The sequence below is a fragment of the Myodes glareolus genome, chromosome 5, assembly GCF_982192425.1.
Source record: "Myodes glareolus chromosome 5, mMyoGla1.1, whole genome shotgun sequence".
Taxonomy (NCBI): Eukaryota; Metazoa; Chordata; class Mammalia; order Rodentia; family Cricetidae; genus Myodes; species Myodes glareolus.
The window spans coordinates 14,449,883-14,475,612 of NC_142030.1; the positions used below are offsets into that span (position 1 = coordinate 14,449,883).

At 49.1% G+C, this 25,730-nt stretch overlaps 2 protein-coding genes across 3 annotated transcripts; both read right to left on the reverse strand.

The window, feature by feature from the left end:
* Positions 1-8,276: 8,276 nt before the first annotated feature.
* Positions 8,277-12,557, reverse strand: Pycr2 (pyrroline-5-carboxylate reductase 2). 2 transcript variants are annotated; one of them, XM_048436509.3, is made up of 7 exons: positions 12,311-12,557; positions 11,998-12,068; positions 10,854-11,030; positions 10,512-10,733; positions 10,225-10,317; positions 9,970-10,133; positions 8,277-8,903 (listed from the first exon to the last, which is right to left on the reverse strand). In XM_048436509.3, the coding sequence occupies exons 1-7, from the start codon at positions 12,375-12,377 to the stop codon at positions 8,738-8,740; spliced, it is 960 nt and encodes a 319-aa protein (XP_048292466.1). In that variant the 5' UTR covers positions 12,378-12,557; the 3' UTR covers positions 8,277-8,737. The 2 variants fall into 2 exon arrangements, with proteins under 2 accessions (XP_048292466.1, XP_048292465.1); XM_048436508.3 differs by having other exon boundaries at positions 10,854-11,033; positions 12,311-12,556.
* Positions 12,558-18,214: 5,657 nt separating this feature from the next.
* LOC125402014 (left-right determination factor 2) lies at positions 18,215-22,729 on the reverse strand. Its single transcript, XM_087905972.1, has 4 exons — positions 22,146-22,729; positions 21,120-21,366; positions 20,664-20,909; positions 18,215-19,719 (listed from the first exon to the last, which is right to left on the reverse strand). The coding sequence occupies exons 1-4, from the start codon at positions 22,393-22,395 to the stop codon at positions 19,356-19,358; spliced, it is 1,107 nt and encodes a 368-aa protein (XP_087762098.1). The 5' UTR covers positions 22,396-22,729; the 3' UTR covers positions 18,215-19,355.
* Between the last annotated feature and the right edge of the window lie 3,001 nt (positions 22,730-25,730).

Consider the following 25,730-nt stretch of genomic DNA (forward strand, 5'->3'; position numbering starts at 1 on the left):
TAGAGTCTACTGCACTTAAAGAGGCAAAGAATATAAGAGAATGCATGGATGAGGAAGGAAGCCAGTGATCAGAACTGGACACATTCAGGGAGCAGCCAGTTTGGGAGCACTGCAGAGGGTCGGGGGTAATGGTTGGAGATGGAAGGAAGGGCTTGCTCTGTGCGCTTTCCTCTCTCATCATCCAGGAGGGAAGAAGCTAGGGCTGGCTGGCGGCATAGGCCTACAATTCCAGCTACTCCAGAGGCAGAGGCAGAAGATTTGGGGAGTTAAAGGCCTCCCTGAGCAGCTCATTGAAACCCTGTCTCCAAAAGAGGAAAGATCTCATGCCTAATATGAATGAGACCCTGGGTTCCAACCCAAACTGCAAAAAATAAAATAAAAAGGTAAAAAGGCAGATGCCACCGGGCAGTGATGGCGCATGCCTTTAATCCCAGCACTTGGGGGAGGGGGGCAGGGGCAGGCAGATCTCTGCGAGTTCGAGGCCAGCCTGATCTACAGAGTGAGTTCCAGAACAGGCTCCAAAGCTACAGAGAAACCCCGTCTCAAAACAAAACAAACGAACAAACAAACAAAAAGGCAGATGCCACTGCAGGGAACAGGGCCATGGGCCCAGGCAGCCCAAAGCCATGACCCTGGTTCTATCACCTGCTTGCCAGACTTCCTGTGCTTCAGTCTTCCTTCAGATTATAAGAAGATAGCACTTTCAAGTTCTTAGGGCTCATGGCCTGCCACACACAGCTCTGTCTCCTTTAAGTCCTAGCACCACAGGGTGAGCCTGTGTTCACCCTCAGGTTACAGGTGAGGCCATGCAGGTGACCTGGTAGGATGTAATGACTCCCGGGCCTTTCCCCGCGCAGGACTTGGCGGTTGCTCCTTCAGATGACCTGGAAAGGTTGGGTAGAGTTAGCAGTTGATAATGGCGGGACACTTTGCTCAGGAGCTCAGAGGGACGCTAGTTTGTGGGTCCACAAAAGAGCTCCTGCCCACCTGTAAAGGAAGTAATTCCCAGGTGGCTGCTATAGCAGAGGCTAGAAGGAAGCAGATCATAAACTTGGTCTTCTCCTCTGCAGAACACTTACCTTCACAGTGTGTGACATGAAGGGGCCAGTTTGTTGGGGTATCTGTCCCACCCAGAACCCCACATCCGGCATGCTCCAAAGAGAAAATCAATCACAGGACTCCATAAGGTTACAAACTGATTGGCCCATTAGGTCAGGCTACTTATTAGCTCTTATAACTTATGTTACCCCATTATCCTTATCTACGTTAGCCACACGGCTCAGTATCTTTCTCAGCTGGGCAGCTTACATCTTTCCTCTCCAGTGGTCTGGGCAGAAAAGGCGGAGGGAGCTTCCTGCTTCCTAGAATACTCCTAGTCTCTTTGTTCCACCTCTACTTCCTGTCTGGCTTTCCTGTCTATACTGCCTGCCTGGACAATCAGCGTTTTATTAAAATATGATTGACAGAATACAGATAATTCTCCCGCATCAACAGTGGAAACAGGAAACAGGAAGTCACCAGCTGCTCTCCTACCTGTCCCTAACACTCACCCCAGCACAAGTGTGGCTCCCAGAGCTCCCTGGTAGGCATCATCTGGTGACCAGAGCACCACACTAAGGGGACTTACTAGCCTCAAGCGCCTTGGACCAACTTCTTTCCTCTGACTTGAGACCTCTTTAGGAGTTGTCAGTGCTGTCCTCAGGGGCTCTGACAGCGGGTCCTTGAGTTGAGAGAGCAAACTGGGGAAGGGACTCAGATCTGGAGGATGGACTGTTGCTGCCAACAACCCCAGCTGCCCTGTGCTGAGGATCGTATTGGAGACAAAGGTGATTGTTAATTAAAAGTGTTGCTATGAAACTAAGTGTTGATTTCAAGAAAATAACAGTCCAAGATGCCATGTGCCAACAGCCAGCACGGGCAAAGGTGGGAGCTGAACAGGGGTGGGTGTATGCCTCTCAGTTCCTCCTTCATCTGGATTCTAAGGCAGGGGAAGCTAAACTGGAATGCCTTATGTAGACTCTCTTCAGCTGATCAGTCAATGGGGGAGTGTTTCCTTCTAGAAGGGCAAAGGCCTGGCTCCAATCCTCACCGGCCAGGTGGCCTTGGGGAGGTCACAGCTCTATTCCTGTTTCTGGTTATTTTATTAAAATGAAAACTAGAGCAGAGTGTGGATGGTGCTTCATTCCACAATTCCAGCACTCAGTGGGCTAAGGCGGGAAGATCATGTTACTGCTGATTGAAAGTCAGCTTGGGTTTTGTTTGCCTGTGGTGGTTTGAATAGGAATGGTCCCCATAGGTTCCATAGGAGCAGCCTTGTGGGAGGAAGTGTGTTCCTGTGGGTGGGCTTTGAAGTTTTAAAAGCCCCTGCCTGACTCAGCCTTCTCTCTCTTTCCTCTTTCCCCCCTTCCCGCATCCTCCCTCTTCTTGCAGATCAAACCATAGCTCTCAATTACTTCTCCAGCCCCGTGCCTGCCTGCTCCCTGTCATGGTGACAATGGACTATGGCTCTAAGACTGTAAGCAAGTACAGTTAAATGCTTTCTCTTCTGAGAGCTGCCTTGGTCATGGTGTCTCTTCACAGCAATAGAACACTGACTCAGACAAAGTTCTAGGCCAGCCTGGGCTACAGAATATCTTATCTCAAACATATTTTATTTAATGAAAAATAAAGTTGGGGCATGGTTCTACCTGCTTAGTCCACAGGAGGCCTTGGGTTCCCAGCACCACACACACAAATAATTGTCTGGTCTTCCACGGGACCTTTGTATGACTGGGTCACTATGCAGCTTGTAGGGACCTGGGCAAGCAACCATGTGGCCCATGTGGCTTGGACCCACCCCTCCTCTTTAACCACATACACAAGTTCCCTTCCCTCCTATGATGAAGTCCAGTTTGGGTCTGATCAAGGAACTAATCTCTTCCCATACACTCCCATCTCCACCCCTGCCACAGGGCTTCTCTTTGTAACAGCTCTGACTGTCCTGGAACTCACTCTATAGAGCAGGCCGGCCTTGAACTCAGAGATCTACCTGCCTCTGCCTTTGCCTCTGCCTCCCAAGTGCTGGGATTGAAGGTATGCACCATCACCGCCTGGTGGAAGGAACTACTCTTACATGACTCTTAATGTAGGGACTTCTTTAATAAATGCTCTTACATCAGGAACAGTACCACACACAACCTCATCTCATCTGTTCGCTACTTTGGTGCCAGAAAGAGAACCGAGGGCTTTTCTCCTACTAACCACTCACTCCACCACTGAGCCACAGCCCAGCTCTCATTTCAACAATTATGACACAGCTCCCATTTCACTGAAGCTTGGAGAAGATCGTAGTCTTTAAGGGGAGAAGCTTTCCTACAAATTCGGATCCCAGATCTAACCAAGGGAGCCCTCCAGTGGACTCTCTAGGAAGCAGGATGAGATGGCTCTCCCAATGTTTAAATCTCCCTTTTTGTCTGCCATCCAAAAACCTTCAGGGTGTTTCAGCCATGGGGTACATTCCCAGGGACTTTTTTTCCCCAAGGATGGAGCATTATCACACGATCTTTCTGAAGTCAAAAGCCATCGTGAAATTGGTTTTCCTCTCAGTGTGCTTTAAGTGTGCCGCAGCCTCCTTCCTGGAGACTCTCAGGCTGTAAGAATGGGCAGAGTATGGGGCAGGAGAGATAGCTCAGCAGTTAAGAGCACTGGCTGCTCCTCCAGAGGACCCAGGTTCAATTCCCAGCACCCATATGGCATCTCACAACTGTCTGTAACTCCAGTTCCAGGGGATCTGACACCCTCACACAGACATACCTGCAGGCAAAACATCAATGCACATAAAATAAATAACCAAATTTTAAAAATGGGCAGGGTGGGATTTCACACACTGAAAGGGCCAGGGTAGCTTGAAATAAGAGTAGCACTCTGAAGATATGTTTGATAGTGCTCACTGCATTGCCCTGATGGTGTATGCCTGTAATCCAGCCCTTGAAAGGCTGAAGCAGGAAGATTCCAAGTTTGAGGGCAGCCTTGGTTTAATAGAGTTCAAAGTTGGCTTGGGTCAGTATAGCAAGAACCAAAAACCTAAACAAACAAACAACAGCAAAACACTCCTTATTGAGTAAAAGTCAAACTGAACTAGGAGGTTCAAGGTCAAGCTAAAAGTTGTATGTTACTCAGCTGTACTCTAGGTTCTGGTTCTCAGCATGGGGAGATCAAGAGGGCTAGAAAAAATACAAAGTTTTCATCTCGTAGACCAGAGGCTTCCTGAGGCATATTAGCAAGTTGTTGAACCTGACATTCAGAGCTGTCCAGTCAGGCAGTGGTGGCGCACACCTTTAATCCCAGCACTTGGGAGGCAGAAACAGGTGGAGCTCTGTGAGTTTGAGGTCAGGCTGATCTATAGAGCGAGTTCCAGAACAAACAGGAGTATACAGAGAAACCTTGTCTCAAAAAAAAAAAAAAAAAGAGGTGTGTGTTGTTGGGTACCATGTTCTAGTCTAGATTCCCCTCTGTATACTATGAATACCATTGGTTAATAAAGAAACTGCTTTGAGCCTATAGCAGAGCAGGGCAGAACAGAGCTAGGCAGGGAAAGCTAAACTGAATGCTTGGAAAAAGAAGGCAGAGTGAGTGAGAAGCCATGGAGCCACTGCCAGAGACAGACATGCTGAAACGTTGCCAGTAAGCCACAGCCACATGGCAATACACAGGTTAATGGAGATGAGTTAGTTTAGGATATGAGTTAGCCAGAAATACGCTTAAGCTATTGGCCAATAATATAGTGTCTGTGTGGTTATTTCAGGAGTCTGGGTAGCTGGGAACCAACTAACAGCCTCCTCATTACAACAGCTAGGAAGATGGTGAATAATTTTCCTACATAGAGCTCCCAGGCCATGGGAGAGGAAGGGCCATGGAGCAGTGGATGGCTGCAACAGTTATCATTTCAGACAAGTCATTGTCAACAGGCACCCACAGGAGGTCCCACAGAGCTAGATGCATAGCTGGGCTTCTTTGAGAAGAGATGGGGCCCTGAGGACCTGTCTACCAATCTGTGCCAAAGATGGCATTTTCATGCCAAGAGTGATCCTGGACATCGCTCAGACCAAAAGCAGGGCAGATAGGGTATGCTCCACCCAGGACTCACAAGTCCTGAAGTCCTGGTACCTGGTAGCACCCTCAGGGACTCCAAATGCACTTGGTGACTAGAACATACCTTCATAGGAATTTTTTTTTTTCAGGACAGGGTTTCTCTGTGTAAAAACTCTAGTTGTCCTGGAACTCACTCTGTACACCAGTCTGGCCTCAACTCACTGAGATCTGCCTGCTTCTGCCTCTCAAGTGCTGGGATTGAAGGCATGCATCACCACTACCCAGTGGGAATTCTTATCTACACGGCAATACCTAACTAAAGTTTATGTAATAAGCCTATAATCCCAGCATTAAAGATGTTAAGTAAGGATTAGCATGAGTTCAAGACCAGCCTGGTCTATAGAAGAATACTGTGTCTCAAACCAAAGGCTGCATCTCAACTGGTCTTGTTCCTGCCCCATTCCCACCTACATCCCCCTCCCACTAGAGTGTGTACCCTTCTCACTTTCTTTTGAATCTCATTTCTGTATGATGTGTATATGCTAGGGGAGGGAAGATGTGCCTGTGTGCTGTGGAGTAATCCTCTTGTACACTGTAAAGATTTGTCACTTGAATTGGTTTAATAAAACGCTGATTGGTCAGTAGCCAGGCAGAAAGTACAGTCAGGGTGACCAAACTAAGGATGATGGGAAGGAAGGCGGAGTCAAGAGTTGCCAGCCAGCCGCAGAGGGAGCAGATGAACATGTGTCATGCTAACAAAGGTACCGCCATGTGGCAGAGCATAAATAAGAAATATGGGTTGACTTAAAATGTAAGAGCTGGTTAGGAACAAGCCTGAGCTATCGGCCAAGCATTTCTAAGTACTATTAAGCCTCTGTGCTGGTTAATATGAAACGTCTGATTACACCTGCATGTCACATAGTGCAAGTGGCATCAGTTCTCTCCTTCACCTTCATGTGGACACCAGAAATCAAAACTCAGGACATCAGGGACTGGAGACATGGCTTAAGAGCACTGGCTGGTCTTTCAGAGGTCATGAGTTCAATTCCCAGCAACCACATGGTGGCTCACAACCATGATGAGATCTGGTGCTGTCTTCTGGGGTGTACACTATATATGCAGCCAGAAGGCTGTATACATAATAAATAAAATCTTTTAAAAAAAGATTTTTAAAAAAAATCTTTTAAAAAAAGATTTTATTATGTTTACAATATTCTGTCTGTGTGTATGCCTGCAGACCAGAAGAGGGCACCAGATCCCATTACAGATGGTTGTGAGCCACCATATGGTTGCTGGGAATTGAACTCATGACCTTTGGGAGAGCAGGCAATGGTCTTAACCTCTGAGCCATCTCTCCAGCCCCAACAAATAAAATCTTAAAAAAAAAAAAAAAAAAAAACCTTCAAGATATCAAGTTTTTTGGTGCCGCTGATTGAACACACACTCTCCCACATCGGCCACATCCCTAGCCCCCAGCAGACCCACTTTGATGCTCCATCTGTTTTACTAGAGAAAGCATAGCACAGGTCAGGCTGTAAAGTGTTTGCGGACATACACAGAAGAGCCTTAAATGCTGAGGAAAGTCAGTCAATCCAGGCCCTTGTGCACCAGTAACTCCCCAGTGTTTCTCAGGAGTATTGCTTAGCAACAGTCATGTAGGGCTGCAGGAGACGGAAGAGAATGTGTATTTCTGCATACCTTAAAGGGAGCAATGCGCGAGGGGTGGGGTAGGCTAGAAGCCAGGGCTTCTGCAAGCCAGGTAAGTGTTCTACCAATGAGCTACAACTACAGCCTCAAATTGCTCAGTCTTTTAACTACCAAAATCATGCCTGATAACTGCAGTCAACTAAAGCAGAATAAAGGAAATGAGAAGACAAGGTCAGCTTCAACCACTGCCCCAGAGGGTCTACTGTTAGCAGCCAGGTAGAACTGCTTGCCTAATATCAGAAAAGCAAAACAGAAGTGTAAATAGGTAAGTATTTTTCTGGGGCCTGATGTGGGATTCCCCTCTGTATGCTGTGAATATGTTTTATTACCATTGGTTAATAAAGAAGCTATTTTGGGCCTATGGCAGAGCAGAATAAAGCCAGGTGGGAAATCCAAATAGAGATGTAGAGAGAAAGTAGGCAGAGTCAGGAAGATGCCATGTAGCTGCTGAAGGAGACAGATGCCCTGGAACCTTACTGGTAAACCATGAGCCTCATGGTAAAATACAAAATAATAGAACTGGGTTAATTTAAGATGTGAGACTTACTTAATAAGAAGCCTGAGCTAATAGGCCAAGCAGTGTTTTAATTAATATAGTTTTTGCTTGATTATTTCGGGTCTGGGCAGCCTCTCCATCCACAGGGGCCCTCAGAAAAGATGACGTGTGAAGTTGGAGTTGAAGGCTACTTCAGGTTGGCCAAGGGTCCTGTGAGGACAAGGGAGGGTGCTAGGAACAGGGTCACTTGCAGTCTGCTTGACCTTGGCATCCTATAAGGTGAGAAAAAAGACACCTGCTTCCACATGACAATGAGGACCCCTGGGCCTGCGGATGCTGGGTCTTCTCTGCCACCAGACTTTGGCATCCAAGGGCATGTCTAACCCTGGGAATGGGTTGATCACTTCGGCTCTCAGGGCCTTCCTACCCTTAGACAGTGCTGCCTGACAGGGAGATTTGAATGAGATATCCCCCCAAAAGTCTTGGGAATTTGAATACTTGGTCCCCAGCTGGGGGGCTATGTGGGAAGTTGCTAGAGGAAGTCTGGCAACAGGGGCGGGTTCTGAGGCTTTAGAGTTAACCCTCTCTGCTTCCTGACTGTGGCTCAGCACATGAATTCTCAGGGGTTTGTGCTGCCAGGCCTCTGCTCTGCCATCGTGGACTCTGCCTCCCTGAACCACAGCACACAATAAAGTGTACCATCTCTAAGATGCCTTGGTCATCATGGTGTCTTATCACAGCAATGAAAACGTAACTAAGACGGTGACTTAGCAGTAAGAAAGAGCCCAAGGTGGTGGCACACACCTTTAGTCCCAGCACTCAGGAGGCAGAGGCAGGCGGTTCTCTGTGAATTCGAAGTCAGCCTGCTCTATAGAATGAGTTCCAGGATAGCTAGGGCTATACAGACAAACCCTGTCTCAAGGAAAAATTGGAAAGAAAAAAAAAAAGGCAAGAGGATTAATACAATTTGAAGTCAGCTTAGGCTACACAGTGAGACTCTATCTCAAAAATAAATAAAATCTTTATTAAAGCTGTTAGAACTGGCAATGAACATCACCTTCTAATGGGACAGCTGTGAGCCAAAGCTAAGCAAAAGCAGCATGGGATTCCCCACATTTCCAACTGCAACACGAAGCCACTTGCTTCTTCTACATATTTTTAATTCAGAGGTTGGCCTTCCCTCTGTTCTTCTCACCTCTTGAGGTCAAACAAAACACCCTTGGGATCTAACTAGAGTTCTCCACAGACATCTGCTGACAGGGATGCTAACACAGGGCCTCCCACCTCTCTCAGAGAGGCGCAGGACGACCTGGCTTCTGGATTAGCTGCCTCTTCAGAGTACCTGCTGCTATGGGACGAGAGAACCCGGTGCCATCAAGTGAGCAGATCCAAGCAGCTTTCACCCCCAGACCTAAGCCTGCACCTCCCTGCACTGCTGGGGACAGGGACACCCCAGGGTACCCCTCAGTCCTTCTTGCTTCCCTGGGCGGGGCTTCTCGTGAGGAGCTTCCCTGAGCCGGGCAGGGTTAGGGTGGACACCGTGGGTGACTCCAGCTTCACTCTGTCCAGGAGGGTCTTCTTGAGAGCAGCAGGAGAGACCTTTTCTTGATCAGCCATAGACTGCAGCTCTCTGTAGACAAAGCCCCACAGGGAAGGTGATAAACGTTGGAGTTACAGCTTTGAAGCTTCTAGCCACACAGCCCCAGACCCTCACCCTGACACCACCTGAACTCAGAATCACAAACCAAAGAGGCGCCAAGCTTCTCAAGAGTCCTCTTTAACTAAGCAAGGAATGTCACATTTATCTCGTGTGATCCAAGCTAAACAGCATCCAGTGATATCGGGGACCACACAGGAAAGGGAGTATGGGAATTACAGTCTGAGCTAAAAGTTACACCGGGCAAGATTTGAATTCTGCCTCCATCATTTGTCTGTTTGACCTTAAACTAACCCACCTACGAATCAAAATTATTCATAGCTACCATAGCTTACTGTGGTAAGAACCGAGTGAAGGGAGGCTGTGGAGGGCCGGACCACATTCTCCATTGCTTCTAGGAACAAAGGTAGAGATTGACCTCTGTGACCTCAAGGTGTGGCGGTACACGCCTTTAGTCCTGATGCCTGGGCGACAGAGGCAGATTGACCTCTGCAACCTCAAGGCGTGGTAGTACACGCCTTTGGTCCCGATGCCTGGGAGGCAGAGACAGACAGACCTCTGTGAGTTCAAGGTGATGTAGCACACGCCTTTAATCCCAGCGCACGTGCTTGGTAACTCTCTACCGCTGCGTCCCTGCCTACTTCCGAGGCATCACCTGGGATAATGGGCAGCGGACCAATCCAAGAGTAACACGTCAGAAGCGAGGACTGTTTCCTTTATTAGGGCTGGGTTCCCCTCATTCTGGGTCTCCGCTTTGGAAGCTGATGCTCTCCCTCTCAAGAGGCATTAAAGCTTTACTACAAAAGTATCCTAAGTGCCCCGCGTCGTTCTTGCTGGGGAGAAGGTAGCGCGGGACAGGAGGCTACCAAACCCTTAGCTCAAAAAAAGCCAAACAAGCTGTGGTCACCAAGAGAGCACAGGCTCGTGAGAGCTAAGATCTAAGACATCACTCACAAGATCTAAGAAAAGTAGAACCAGCCCATCACAGGGCAGGCTGGGAATGGAAGAATTCAGGAAGGGGAGGGCGGGTCATACTCACCTTGTTCGGATACAGGAGGCCTCAACTGCATTGATGAGCAGAGAGCGGAAGCCGCCACTCTCTAGGAAGTGTAGGGCATGGATTGTGGCCCCACCAGGAGAGCAGACGTTGTCCTTAAGCTGGCCTGGATGGTCCTCTGAGTCTAGCAGCATCTTAGCTGCTCCCTGCCGCACAAAGAGGCATCAGAACTAACCTCAGTCCGAAGCTCAGTAACCCCCAAAACACAGCCCTCAGGCCAAACACAAAGACACCAACCAGCAAGGCCTGAGCTCCCAGCCGGACTGCCAGACGCCGAGGCACGCCCATCTTCACTCCACCATCTGCTAGGGCATCCAGAGCCATGAATGCCTGTGGAAACACTCTCTGAACCCAGGAAACAAGCACCAAGGACCCACGCCCCAGAGGCTGTTTTCTCTGGTGACTAGAACCAGTCCTCAGGGTCGGTCCCTCCCACGAGCCAGCCATGCTCAAGAGATGAGCCCTGCTGTCCCTCCTGTCCCCTAGGATTCACACGAGCCAGTGGGCAAGCGAGGACGACTCACATAGGCAGGCCCACTGCCACTGAGCCCCGTGATGGCGTCGATGAGGTCCTCCTCCACCTCTGTGCAGAAGCCCACGCTGCTCATCAGCTGCTCCAGGAGCTTCCCGTCTTCCACCAGAGCGTGGGTGCCTGTAGCATACACCGTGGCCCCCTCCCGGACCACCACAGGCGTGTTGGTCATGCAGCGGATGACCTTGGGGGCTGGCTGGAACGCCATCAGCTTCTAGAACAGGAGGGCAAGCCAACTAAGTACCCAGGACACAGCTTCCCCAGGTGTGGCCCATCAGCAGCCACTCCCAGGCCACCCCCCCCTCTCACCCAGTGGGCATCGGGACATTCGCACCTTCTCCACAGAACTGATGGTGACACCGGCTGCGCAGGAGACCACGATGTGCCTGTCTTGCACGTCGGCCCCAATCTCATCCAGGATGAAGGGGATGATGTGGGGCTTCACAGCCAGGAACAGAACATCACTGTGCCGCACAGTGTCCTTATTGCTTCGAGTCAGATTCACGCCCATCTTCTGCAGCAGAAGAGGACCCAGTCAATAGTGCTAGGTAATATGGCTGAGCCCATGCCTCCCAGGGAACAATTAACCCCTCCTCTGGCAGCTGCAACCAAAACCCTTTAATTCTGTCCCTTCAGGGCTCCATGATTACCCCCCAAATGATAAATTTCCATTCATGCCATTGGGCAAGAAGGCACAGGTGTTACCCAGGACAAGCTTCTCCAGGGTGGCCAGAAAAGTGGCTGCTCCCTCAACCCCAGCAATCTTCCAACACCGCTTTGCCAGGTGAGAGCCCCCATGGTGAAAAGAGCACAGGCAGAGGTGAAATCTCAGCTATACAAAGCCCACTCCCAGCCTAACAGCTAGAGCACCCTAGTTTACCAGAGTATCAAGCCTCTACAGGGCCCCCTCTAGGGCCCCAAAGTGAGTGTCAGGGCCCTACAGAGTTAGGGGCATACACCAGTACTAGGCACAACCATTGATTCATTGACTGTCCTGCACCACAGCGGCCAGATTTTACAAGACTTGGGATATTAAGCCTTATTGAAAGAAACTAACTCACAAGGTCCTTTTCCAACACCGTCCTTTTCAACAGTAAAAGGCTACAGAATATGAGGAAACAGCCCTGAGTGGCTGAGGCCTTCGGTGTCCCACAACTAATCAATGAAGAAAAAAAAATAAATCTCTGGCTCACTCGGTGACTTCCGCCTGTGATTCCCAACACTTGGGAAGCTGAAAGCAGCCGTTTCCAGACTTAGATGGACTATGTAGTGAGTTCCAAGCTAAGTAGACTAGCAAACAGAATAATCATTCCTATATATACTTTCACCCTAGGGTCTGGATCCGACCCTAACTTTGCCTGGGGGTTCCCACCACACAAAGCTGCCCCAAAGAAGGTAGAAGGCTTGTAATGATGACCTCCCTAGGGGAAGGTCTGAGCCAGCCAGACGCTTTTCCCACTCCTCTCCATTCATCCTACCCTGAGCGCAGACACCGTGGGCAGGTCCATTTCCGGGGAGCTGGCTATTATCTTGTGAGCCGACAGGACGCCTGCGAAAACAAGGTTTTTCAGCAGGGGATCGTGGCCCAATCATGCAGTCCATCAAAGGAAGCCTATAGCAGCTCTAGCAGAGCCGGCCTCCGACGCTATGGCATCCCTGCAGATGGATGCAACCCCCCCCCCCATTCATTCCCATTGGCCCATGCGCTCATTCACTCACCCACTCACCACTACTCACTCACTCGTTCACTCGGGGGAGATGGAAGGCTAACCATGCTGACCACGCGCTCACCTGCGGCCGTGAAGCCCCGCGCCAGCGCACAGGTCAGCTGGCCCGCGCCGATGAAACCCACACTCATGGCGAAAGGATCTCTGCAATCGCCGACCCTGAGAGACGCGAGAATCCCGGGCTCAGAATCTACGTGTATAAAAATCCGGATCCGAAGAGCTCGGAGCACCTTGCAAGCTGGTATGCACTGGGCGCACTGCTAGGCAGGTCCCGGCTAGAAGAGAGCATCCGCTGCCAAATACACAGGCCTCGGCTAGGCCACGTGTCCCAGGCAACCAATCCGAGGCTGGCAGCTCGGGGCAGACCAATCGGTGGCGCTTTCCGTCGTGCACCCGCCTCCTGCTCTCTCTGTGGGTGGAACCTGTGGCTCCGCCCGAGCCCGCCTGAGGTCCCCCGGTAGTGGGCCTCCCCGGGAGCTGGGATTTGCAGATTTCTGACTCTGAGCCAGGAATGGGGTGTCCAAAGCGCCTACTACAGATGAACCCCACGTGGCGACCTGGAGATGCCAGGACTCGATGCCACACTCACCTACAGTGTCAGGGGAAGCCGGTTCGGCTTGTTCCTTCGGAAGTAGAATTAGGTAGAAAAGGCCAATAATTGTCGATTTATTTAGTGACTCACCTAAAGCACTACTTGTTTGGCCTATTTGCCAAGCATGACTTCACTTGCTACCTGGAACAGAATGACCTGGAGAAATAGCTAGACAACCTGCTGACTGCCACTTTGGCTTCTGTAAAACAGTACTTGCTTGCCCACACCACATTGTAGTTTAGAGGATAAAATGAGAATGCAAACTGGAACCAGCATTGAGGCCTTTCAGGAGCTATCCTGCCTTCGGTCCACCAGTGACATCTCTCTTCCACTGTAGTGCTTTTTCCAGAGAGATTCCCGTTACACGTCCAGACCCACGGGAGGGCGCCCACACAGCCGCGGGTTGGGTTTAGTTTTTGGAGAGTGTCTCACTATATAGCCAAGGGTGGCCTTGAACATGTGATCTTCCTGCCTTACTCTCTTGAGTAATGGCAACATGGGTGTGTAGAACATAAATTTCTTTCTTTCTTTTTTATATGATGTTTTCATGCTCCTTGGTGTTTTGCGTATGAGGGTGTCAGAAATCCTGGAACTGGAGTTACAGACAGGTTTGAGCTGCCATGCAGGTGCCGGGAATTGAACCCGGGTCTTCTGGAAGAGCAGCTAAGTGCTCCCAACTGCTGAGCCATATCTCTAGTCCCCAAACATAAATTTCTATAGTATGCAAATCATAAACAGCTTCCAATTCTACCAAAAAGTTATTTTCATCAAGATTTAGACGTGTACTTATTCCAATCATGAATGTATCCTATCATTTTTCCAAAGAATAATGTTCATTGATATCAGTTGAGCCAGGTTCTGGGAATACAGTTGTTAAAAATGTTAAGTAGAACAATTTTCCTTTGTTTCAGGTGTGTGCATGAGTGAAAGATCGAGAGCCATGTGCTCCCGTGGAGGTCAGAGGGCAACTTTCAGGGGTCCCTTCCACCTTCCTGAATTACGGTCTCTAGTTTCTGAACTGGCGATGCTTTGTAGATCAGGCTGGTTTCTGATGGTTTCCGTGACCTCCAGTACGATTATAGACGTCACTCCATCCAGAGTTCTACCTTGGTTCTGAGGACTACATTTACGTTATCAGGCTTGCTAGGGCAAGTGCCTTTGACTCCTGAGCCGTCTCCCTGGACCATGTAACATTAATTTAGTAGGCAATCTTCACATTATTGTGACGAGATCCCAGTGTGGAGCCCTAAAACTGAGATTTCTTGGATTCTAGTTTATGGCTTTTTGTTTTGTTTTGTTTGCCCAGGTTGGTCCTAAACTCCAAACGCAGTGGACCAGCCTTCTAAGAAGCGCCAATCTTCTCAGGAGCAGAAACTACCTGCCTACCAACTGCCTTCTTGCAGTCTAACGTGAAGTCGAGGGGTACCTACCATCCCACCCAGACATCTGAGACACGCCCTCCAGAATGGCCCCAGCCTGACCATGCCATACTGCCAATCTGGCATCTGTCTCATGGGTGTTCTGCTTTTCCCTTCCTGGACTCCCAGCCTCTAAGTTCACCTCCTCCCTGGGTGCACCCCCCCCCCTTCTTATTCTCCCAGCCAATAGTCGAGCCAGTTCAGTCTCCTCCCACCTCTCCTTTCTGTGTTCTCCTGCTCCTGCAGTCTGACGAGAGGCTTCATTATTTTATCAGGGCCTCAGGGCTTTCCTCCTGTCTTATCCTTCGCTAACAGGCCAGCCCCTTTCTGAGAACTGGGTGGTCCAGGCAACAGAACAGACTACTGAGCTGCCCCCAGCTAAGCAGATGGCAAGTCTCCAGCACTCAACCCTCCCTCTCCTCACTTTATTACATGGGTATCCATGTTTATAACACAAAAATTGGCAATTAGGTTCAGTAGAAAAGCTATCCTTTTCCGTTTATAGTACTGGGGATGGCATTCAGACCTTGCACAGAGCGGGCAATGGCTCACCTTTGACCTACACCCCAACATGTCTTCAGTGTCACCACCTAAGGAGAACCAATGACATTTTTGGAGAATAGCATTATATTTCTTTTTTCTACACAGTGAGGCACATTTTAAAATACATTTTTATAATCTTGATGTTTTTGTAAGAACAATTCAGCAAGAAGCAGGGACCAGTTATGCAGATCTTGTGATTGCGGCCCTCGGGAGGCCAAGGCAGGAAGATTGAGAGTTCAGGCCAGTCTGGGATATATGATGAAAGAAACCCTGTCTAAAAAAAAATGATTTAAGTCCTGGAGAGATGGCTCAGAGGTTAAGAGCACTGGCTGATCTTCCTGAGGTCCTGCGTTCAAGTCCCAGCAACCACATGGTGACTCACAACCATCTGTAATGAGATCTGGTACCCTCTTCTGGCCTACAGGCATACAAGGAGGCTGAACACTGTACACAATAAATAAATAAATCTTGAAAAAAATGAATTAAAAATTCCAATTTACTGTTTGAGGGCTGATGATATAGCTCAGTGGGCAGCATGCATGAAGGACTGGCTCCCTCCTGCACAATGCATAACCAAGAAGGCAGTTGGTAGGCAGGTAGTTTCTGCTCCTGAGAAGACTGGCATTTCTTAGAAGACTGGTCCACTGAAGTTTGGAGTTTAGGACCAACCTGAGCAAACAAAGCAAAACAAAAAGCCACAAACTAGAATCCAAGAAATCTCAGTTTTAGGGCTCCACACTGGGATCTCGTCACAATAATGTGAAGATTGCCTACTAAATTAATGTTACATGGTCCAGGGAGACGGCTCAGGAGTCAAAGGCACTTGCCCTAGCAAGCCTGATAACATAAATGTAGTCCTCTGGATGGAGTGATGTCTATAATCGTACTGGAGGTCACGGAAACCATCAGAAACCAGCCTGATCTACAAAGCATCGCCAGTTCAGCTCAGGCCTCAGGCTTGATGACAAGGTCCTTAACCCACTGAGCTGTCCTACTGGTTGGTTTTATTCGTTTTTCTTTCTTCCTTCCTTTCTTTCTTTCTTTCCTTCTTTCTTTCTTTTGTCGTTGTTATTGTTGTTGTGGTGGTGGTGGTGGTGTTTTTTTTCAAGACAAGGTTTCTCTGTATCTTTGGCACCTGTCCTGGAACTCACACTGTACACCAGGCTGGCCTCGAACTCACAGGGCTCATCAGCCTGTCTCTGCCTCCTCCCCGACTGGTGGGATTAAAGGTGTGCACCACCACCACCCAGCAAAATGTATAGCCCAGGCCAGCCTCAAATTTGTGATCCTCCTGCCTCTGCCTCCTTCAGCAAATCTTACCAGCGTGTGCCACCACAACCAGCTCGTCTTCTCTTTATTTCATTCTATCACTATGCCCAGCTGTTATTTTATTCCTCTGCATTGTCTGAGGATGAAACCCAGGGCTTTGTGTATGCTAGGTAAATAATCTACCACTGAGCTACAACCCCTAGCTCAGGACAAGTAAAAAAAATATAGAATTATGCTCAATTTCTAGCCAGGTATGATGCCCATGCAGACTTATAATCTCAACTCCCAAGAGGTTGAGGCAAATGAAAAAAAAGAAGAAGAAGAAAAGTCTGAGGCAGGAAAATCAAATGGTCAAGGTCATACCTACATAACATAGGACCCTGCCTCAAAAAAAAAACTATACAAACAAATAGAAAATTGAAAAATAAAAAAGTCCCACTTCTAACGGGATCTGGCTTACTGCCTGTATTTGTTTCTTTCTCTCAAGAAATAGTTTTGAGCCACAGCTACGCAGAGAAACCCTGTCTCGAAAAAAGAAATATTTTTGTGATTTTTTTCCTGTATAAATATAAAAGAAATATCTGTTCATACCAAATTAGGAAATGCAGACAAACCAAAGATTCTGACAAGTTCTGCTTGTCATGGAAAGGGCCCAATCCTCTGCCCGCCAACTCACAAATAGCAGAGGTCACTTGCAAACCTGGGTTCAGAGCGCCACCTAGTGTTAAATCTCTAGAGATGACTTAGACGCCAACCCACCAAGACACAAACAAAACCAGACAGGAAAAGTATATTTAATCCATACTCTGTCCTTGCTCTTACCAAGGATTCTGATGTTCTCACTAACCAACTGTAGAAGGATGGCTACAAAATTATTTCCATTAATGTGTATGGGTAATGTGTGTGCATGTATATCTGTGCACCACATGCATGCCCAGAACCCACAGAGGCCAGAAGCCAGTGCTGGGTCCTGTGGAAATGTATAGACAGATGTGAGTTACCATCTGAGTGCTGGGAATCAAATATGGGTCCTCTGGAAGATCCCCAAGGATAATTTTTTTTTCTAGTCTCGTACATAATAATGGCGTCTTAGTAACTCTATCCAAGATTCAAAGGACTAATCTCTATGCGTTAGTTACAAGGATTTATTTGTTTGTTTATAGTTTTTTTTGGCAGGATTTCTCTTTATAACAGCCTTGGCTGTCTTGGAACTTGCTTTGTAGACCAGGCTGGTCTCAAACTCACAGAGATCCACCTGCCTCTGCCTCCTGAGTGCTGGGATTAAATGTGGGCATCACCACCACACCTGCCTTTAGTTACAAGTGATGCTGTGAGGCCCTGACTTTGCAAACTCCATTTTAAAGAAGGGCTTCATCTTAAGCCGTATAATGAGCAGGGGCTGAGCTCAGCTCCAGAAATGTGCAGCAATAGCAGAAATTTGAACGGATGCCCTGAAAACAGCCAATTAAGGAGCTAGGGAGCAGGGCCATAAAATTTAATGAGGTCCAGATGTTCCTAGGAGGCATCCTGTCCTTGAAGACACCTTGTCAGTTACTAATGGCTCTTTATTAGGGTTTTTACACCCAAAAAACTGACCAATGCTTTCAGAAACTACCTTACCTTATGTCCGCCTTACCCAATCCCAAGCCGACAGGACATGAACTCCCTCGATCATGGCATTTCCCCTTTAAAAGTCCTCCCCTTTCGTGACTCGGGGGCTACACTTCCTTCACCCACTGCGTTGGGTGCTGGAGGTGTGGTACAAACTCGAGTTTGAATATTAAGAACCCTCTTGCACTTTACGTTGGAATCTGGTTCTGTGGAGTTTCGTTTTGGGGGATAATTAACTTGGGCATGACCAAACATGTGATATATACATGCTATTGCCTAGCCCAGTAAATGCTTGCTTACCACGTAACTATCACCTGCATCTCCATTGCAAAGATCAAGTTCTTTCTAAAGAGGAAGTTTATATAATTGTTCAATATAATATTTTTTAATAAGAGTCACATGGGGAATTTAAACTTAGTGCAGTGTTCAAGTTTCCAAAACTGGGAATCTTTGATTGTCCCCTTATCCTCCAAGCATGTTTGCTATGGTTCCCCATCATCCTCTAGTGAAGGGTACTAGAAATGACACAGACACACAGAGTGAGACATCACTTTAATTTTGTTCCTTCAGATAATCTATGTTCAATTGATTTTTGCTAAATACAAACAAAGTATCCTGTTAGCACACATACTTACTCATGCTATTCTCTAAGATAGATGGGAACGCTCAACACACCCAGGTCACGCTAACACTGCAATAGCACACAATACTGGGGGCCATCTGTTCCCGGGGGCAATGAAGCCTCAGAGCTGGAGACCACCACTCCTTTTTAAGCTAACACAGTAACCCATAGGCTTCTCCGCAGCCTTGAGACCCTGCTTGTGGTCAGCTCTGCCCGGAAGCTAAGTGTTTGATTTCCTGACCAGTGTCCCAACCTGTAGCTCTTCTTCTTCTTCCTCTTAGTGCTCTTAGAACAAAGACCACAACAGTGGGGTTTTGTCGTTGTTGTTTTGGTTTTTGGTGGCGGTGGTGGTTTTGTTTTGTATTCTGGATTTTAGAGACAAGGTTTCACTGTGTAGCCCTGGCTATCCTGGAACTAGCTCTGTAGACCGGCCTGGCCTTAAACTCAGAGATCCTCCTGTCTCTGTCTCCTGAGTGCTGGGATTAAAAGATTGCACCACTACCGCCTGGCCACGGTGTGTTTTTAAACATCTAGAAGGGGCAGAATGTGGTGGCGCATGCCTTTAACTCAGCACTTGGGAGGCAGAGAGAGGTGTATTTGAGTTTGAGGCCATTCTGAGCTACATATTGAGACCCTGCCCCAAAGGAAATAAGAGAGTCTAGAATGTGATAGTACTGAGGAGGCTCTTTTTTAGATATCCTCCTATCTGGGGCTGTCTGGGATTTTTCTGCTTGCTTTGTTTGGTTTAAATGAATTTAAATATCACCACGTGATAGAGTAAATTAGAGGATTCCCCTGCTCCATAGGGTTCTGTTGCACAATTAGCTGAGAATTGGCCAGAAAACAGATTCAGCTGGCAACCTGTCCGCCGCCATGTCCTCTGCTAAGTGGGCCAGGGTGTCGGGTGGGATGACAGTATTCACTCATGTAAGTGCTTAGACTGGGTGATGGATAAGGCAGCCATGACAGGGAAGACTGTGGGGCAAAGGTGAAATGTGGGCACTGAGTCAGGACAAGTTAACTCACTAAGTGTCAAAGCGTGGCTGTGCAGGGACTACAGATCGATCCCCCTGGGTATGAGAGCCCCGTCAGAGGCACAGCTACACTCCTGCACCCTCATGTTGGGCAGGCTGACCACTTGGGGCCTGGTCCTGCCTCCCACCTTCGTGCTGACAATCATGGGCAGGGAGGTCGTCTCTGAGGCAACGCACTGCCGTGGCCCCAGAAACGGCCACTTGATGGTCAGGGATTCTGGTGGCTGCAGGCAGCTGCCCACACACTCATAGACCAGAAACCCTGGGGGTTCCAAAACCCAGTTCTCAGCCCACTTCATCCCCTGCAGGTCAAGGTACATCTCTTGGCGACAGCATCTGGTGCCTTCTGTCACTGGGGACTCAGGGTTACAGTTGCCTTTAGCTCTGTGGGGGATGAGAGGCCAAAAGTCACCTGACAGACAGAGCCAAGGTCAGGAGCCTCTGAGGAGACTTACCATCCATTTCTTAAGGCATCAGAAGAATAAAGAACAAATAAAGAAACACGGCTAGAGAACATAAAGCCATCTACTGCTTACTAAGGGTTGTTCTGTGTAACAGCCCTGGCTGTCCTGGAACTCACTCTGTAGACCAGGCTGGCCTTGAACTCAGAGATCCGCCTGCCTCCCCAGTGCTGGGATTAAAGGCCTGCACCAGCACTGCCCAGCAATAAAAATATTTTTAACAAAAAAAAAAAAAAGCATATGTGGGGCAGGCAAGATAGCTCAGCAGGTAAAGTGCCTGCCATGCAAGACTGAAGGCCCGAGTTGGATGGGTTCCTGGAACCCGTATAGCCGAGAAAGAGCAGGACAAACCCTACAAAGCTGTCCTCTGATTTCTGAATGCACACAAGTACACACACACACACACACACACACACACAGAGAGAGAGAGAGAGAGAGAGAGAGAGAGAGAGAGAGAGAGAGAAATAGCAAATACAAATGTTTAAAGTGTATGCTTAATAAGATGTTTTGTTTTGTTTTTAGTATTTTTGGATCCATGGTTATTGAAACTAGTTTAAGGACCCAAGATGCACAAGGCAATGCAGCCTTGTCTGCTCCAAATATACCTAACTTGTCGCTTGAAAAAAAAAATCTAAATTTAAAATAGCTCAAGATAAAATTCTCAAAGACTTATAAAGGGAAGAGTGAATACAGACTGTTATGATAATGTGTTTGACTAATACCGTTTCTAAACGCACCACTAGGAACTATTGTGGATAGGAATGGGTCATCTCCTGGGATAGCCTACACAACCCACCCCTAAGCCGGCCCAAGACACCTGGGAAGGATGACTCTATTGTACCCCAGGCTACCTAACCCCCAGCCTACCCGTAGTCCTTGAGGTCCAGCGTGTGCAGCTCCAGCTGGGGCTCGCCCCGCCCCTCGTTGCCCGGCGCCCCTTGAGCAGCAAAACGGACCAACTTGTGTGCGTTCCACGTCCCCGGGCCCAGATGCTCCCTCTGCACTGACACCTGCAGCAGCAGTGGCTGCCTCGGCCGACTCAGCTGCTGCCAGAAGTTCACTGCCTCCGTCACGTCGAAGGCCTTCCAGCCGCTCTCGTGGATGGACACGAGCCTGCGACACAGCTGCGCGTCAGGCGAGGGGACTGGGAGACTGTCTCTAGTCTACTAGTAGAGGAGTCTCCAGTCCCGTCCTGTCCCCAGCCCATCCTCTGCTGCTCCCCTCCCCCAGCAGGGCCGAGCAGAGCTCAATTCCCCCACATCACACACACACACACACACACACACACACACACACACACACACACACACCTACACCCTATACCTGGAGTCGATGAGGGCGGTGCGATTGGAGCCATCTTCACGAACTCTCAGCCACTCAATGGTGACCCGAGCCCGGGCACTGTGTGGGGACAGCCTCTCGTGCCTCCGCAGAGCAGTTCTGGGGACCGGCTCCTGGAACAGCCGCAGCACAGCCTGCACCAGCTCGCTATTAGGCGGCAGCCGCTGCTCCATGCCAAACACTAGCAAATGTGTGGAGGTCTCGGACACCAGGAACCTGCCTGCCACCTCTGTGGACATGGACAGAGTCAGCCTGGCTTCTACAGAAACCAGGAGACCTCTAGGATGGCAGGACCACTGGGCTGGGAGTTGGCTGGGACAGACTTCTCCATTCTATGCCCCTGGTACAAAGCCAGTTATTTAAAATCTCCAGTTATTTAAAATCCCAACCAAGCACAAAGAGCTCTGGGACCTAGAACTCATGGAGCTGTAAAGAATCGGGTCCTCACAAGTGCCTGGCCTTGGGTCTGGCTGTGTCTTGAGGTCTGGTCCCAGTCCTTAGGGGAAAGGCTACCATCTAGGCCCCTGCATCTCAACGACTGGCTACCTCCATTCTCAGGATGCTGGCTTGTTTGCTTGTTTCAACCCATCACTCACTTCGATGTTCATAGTAGAAAACCCAGTTGGCCACTGTACCAGGTGGTCTGAGATGGTGACCCCAGGGAGTCATACCACTGCTTCCAGAAGAATTAGTACTTACTACACCCTACACATACCCTAAAATTCTGCTTTTCCATGCTCTCCTCCTCGTCTCTGGGTCTGGGTCTCGTGCATTACTCCAACCTAATCTACCTCCTCCTGCCCGAGAGTGACAATCCTCAGTGCACAGCCAGAGCCTGGGGCCTAGACCCGGCCACCCTCCAAGGCCATGTTTACATTTCACCACTCCTCAGATTAAGCCCCCCACCTTTGTGTGCAGTTCACACAAAGAAAGGGTCCACTGACATCCCCAGAATGGGCATGCTCAGTCTACCCCCTCAAGAGACCGGGAATAGTAGGTAGAGCTCACCTCTGAAATTCTGGCTGAACCTCTTGCCTCGGGAGCGGTCAGCATGGCTTCGCTGTAGCAGGGTCACATACTGGGCCTTCACGTGGGCAGGGATGGCCATCCCCTCCACGTCCACCCTGTCCAGGATGGGAGCCTGGCTGAGCTTCAGCTGCTGCAGTAGCCTGACCAGGACCTGCTCCTCGGTCACAGCTGCCCCATGGCCAGCCAGGGGCAGCACCCCTAGGACCCAGCAAAGCCACAGGGACTGCATGGTGCTGCCCAGGAGGAACTGTGGATATTGGGTATGTGGTCCCTAAAGTGCCCCGAAAAGCTCTTGGGTCCTAGATGGCCTGCTGAGAGCTAGTGCTGGCTTTCTTTATAGCTGGCCCTGGGGTGGGGGGCAGGGAGGAAGGACAAGAAAGGTCACACCCCTGGGACCTCCTGGGAGCTCAACACCAGACAAGGCCCTGAGCCCCCGAGGAGGGGCTGTCTAGAAAGGGTACAAAGAGCTGTCTGGAAGACACACAGGCCAGGGTTTCTGTCTGGGGGCCACCACCACTCAACAATACTGTTCACGCCTGTTGGGGTTATCTGACAGCGTCAGAGTCCTGCTTGGTGGGGAAAGAATTCCTGGGAAAAGGAGAGTCACTTTCACTTTCTCCAGCTGCTGATTTTTATTAAATGTATATTACTATGTCACCTATGTAGCCCTGGCTGGGCTGAAATTTTGGGAAACAAGCCTAGGTCAGGCTGGCCCCAAACTTTGTGACAGTCCTCCTGCCTTTACACACACACACACACACCACACACACTTACACATGCGCATACACACACCCCACACACATCTCACACACATACACGTGCGCACACATGCATGCACACACACATACATGTGTATGCACACACATACACACGCTGACGGGTGTGCATCACCGTGCCCAACCTGTTTAAGTCTCTTGCAGACTGCTCCTAGATGTCATTCAGCCTAGGGTGGTATGCAGAGAAGGTCAGAGGGAGCAGAGAGAGCCTACTGGGCCTGGTCACTTTCACAGATACCTCAGAGTCAAAGGACTCTGCATCCTTCAGTCCCCCTATTGGTCCCCTGGGGTTCATCACTGTCCTCACGCCACCCATGTCAGAGAAAGAACGGTCCTGTTAACTAGAGATTTGGTAGCATAGTCTCCAGAAGCGTGAAGCCTGTCCCATCTTGCCCTCAGAGTACCGCAGAACGTGTCCCTTCAGACAGCAGTCCCCTCTGGGAGGGGTCCACACACTAGGTTCATACCATGAGTACTTGGACTTTCGTCTTGTTCACGGTCACAGAATTAGGGACAGAAACCTTCAAAGCAGAGGCCAAATCTGCCCAGAGGCATGCCTAGTCCTCAGTCACAGTCGCAGACACGCGACTGCCCCCACTTCTTCCAGCTCCCACTTTAAAACAGTACGGTGGGTGCCAGGCCTTTAGGGACTTCATTACATTCTTGGGGCTTTGTTTTTCTCATCTGAAAAAAATGGCTGACAATGGTAGAATCTACTGCATAGGGCTGGCACGAAGAACAGATGAACGGGCACAGAGTCTGGAGCTTATCAAATGCTAGAGAAGGGTTTGCTTTCATCGTCATCCTCTTAGGGTACATTCTCAGCACTGTGGCTTTTATAAAGACACCAATAGGAACCACGTGGAGCCTGGGGATGCAGCTCCATAGAGCACTTACCTAATGAGTGTGAGGCCCTAGGCTCAATATCCAGCACTGCTTTTGGGAGGCAGAGACAGGAGGATCAGAAGTTCCAGGTATTCCTCAGCTACGTATCAAGTTTGAGGCCAGCCTGGGATGCATGAGACCCTGTCTCAAAACAAATGCATAATAGACACATACATGCATGCATGCATACATACGTATGTACGGCCGTAGCAGACATCACTTGAGTGCTCACCTGTGCCAGCCATTTCAAGCTGGCAGCATGGATCCATGCAGCCCTCAGGAGGCAGATTCTTTCAGAGACTGGTCAGATCGCTACAGAACAACGTCACCTGTCATGATGCTCAGTTAGCAGAGTTCTTTGGACATGAATGTGGGCATCTATCTCCCAATGCTTCTTCTGGCTCAGAGATCTAAGTGTGTGCAAAAGGGAAGCCCATTCTGTATCCTCGATTCTCATGGGAGGTGAACAATGACCATGGAGGAGTTAAGGTCCAAAGGACCTTGTAGACAGGGATCACCTCTCTATCTTCCCATTGGGGGGGACACTGGCCCCTGGGTATGCCCTGTCTTCTATTTATTAAAACTATTTCTGTCTTTCTCGTATATCCCCGATAGAAAAGAAAGCTCTCTTGGGTTCAAGGGCAGAACTAATTCTGATAATAGCCCAAACAGCCACCACACACACACACACACCCATCAATTCTAATAGGGCCAAGGGTATAGGTCTGTAGGAAAGCATTTGCCTAGCACTCCCAAATCCTCAGGTTTGCGCTCCACCACTGTGAAAAAAAGAAAAAAGGAAAGAGAAAAAAATCTGTTGATAATCATAATGGCTGATAATGCATATAGGACGTGTATACTTGCTTTGTTTAATTTTGAGACAGTCTTGCTATATAGCCCAACCTAGCCTTGAACTCAAAAGTTCTCCTCCCTCGACTTTCCTGATGCCAAGATCATAGGCACGCGCTCTCATGGCTGGCACTGTCAAGTCTTTATCCTCACAATAACCTGGGGGTGGACCAGGATGCCATCATTATTATTGGCACCTTATAGACGAAGACACTGAGGCACAGAACTGTCATGTGCTTGCCCAAGAGTGAACAGAGACTGCCAGGGGTAGGGTTATTTGAAGAAAATGACATGGAGTTTGGGTCACATGATAGGCAGACTGAGATGAGAGAAATATAAAAATCCTGACAGCTGGCCCCAGAGAAGGAGTCTCACAGTCACAGAACAGTGACCTCAGCTGCTTTGCTTTCTCTTTCCCCTTCTCTCCCACCTGTGTTTCTGAGGAAACTAGGTAATCCCCCAGAAGAAATTCAAATCTCCTTTTGGAGCTAGGTGGTTCGGTGGTTGAGTGCTTGCCTAGCACATGCAAAGTCCTGGGTTCCATTGCCAGCACCAGCAAAACAAAAAACAAAAACTAATCTCATCCTGAAGCTCACATCTCCTAAGGAGGGTTCCCTGGAATATAATAAGACCCCCACCCTGCATCCAGCCCAAAGGAGCCCTTGGTGGTTGACAAACACGGCCTTCTTCAAAAGGAACATCAGCTGCCTTCCTTTGCAAGTGATTAACAGGGAAGGGATGCTAACATTTGGGGCTTTAGTCGGGCCAAACGGCACGGAGGTGTCACATTCACAGGCGACCAGGACCTGTGGTCCTTAGTCCCTGAAAGCTCTTCTGGGCTGGTGTCCCATAAATATGCAAGAGTCCACCACCCTTGCCACTGGCTGACAGGAAACCCTGTGGCTTATCGTAGCCAGGTTGGTATCAAAGATGTAACACCACCCGAAGCCCTGCTGTGGTTCAGTGAGACCTTCTGTCCCAGAGCCAAAGGACAGCCATCTGCTGTTGTCGACTTCCTGACTTGCAGATGCTCCCAAGGCCTCTCTACTGCCAC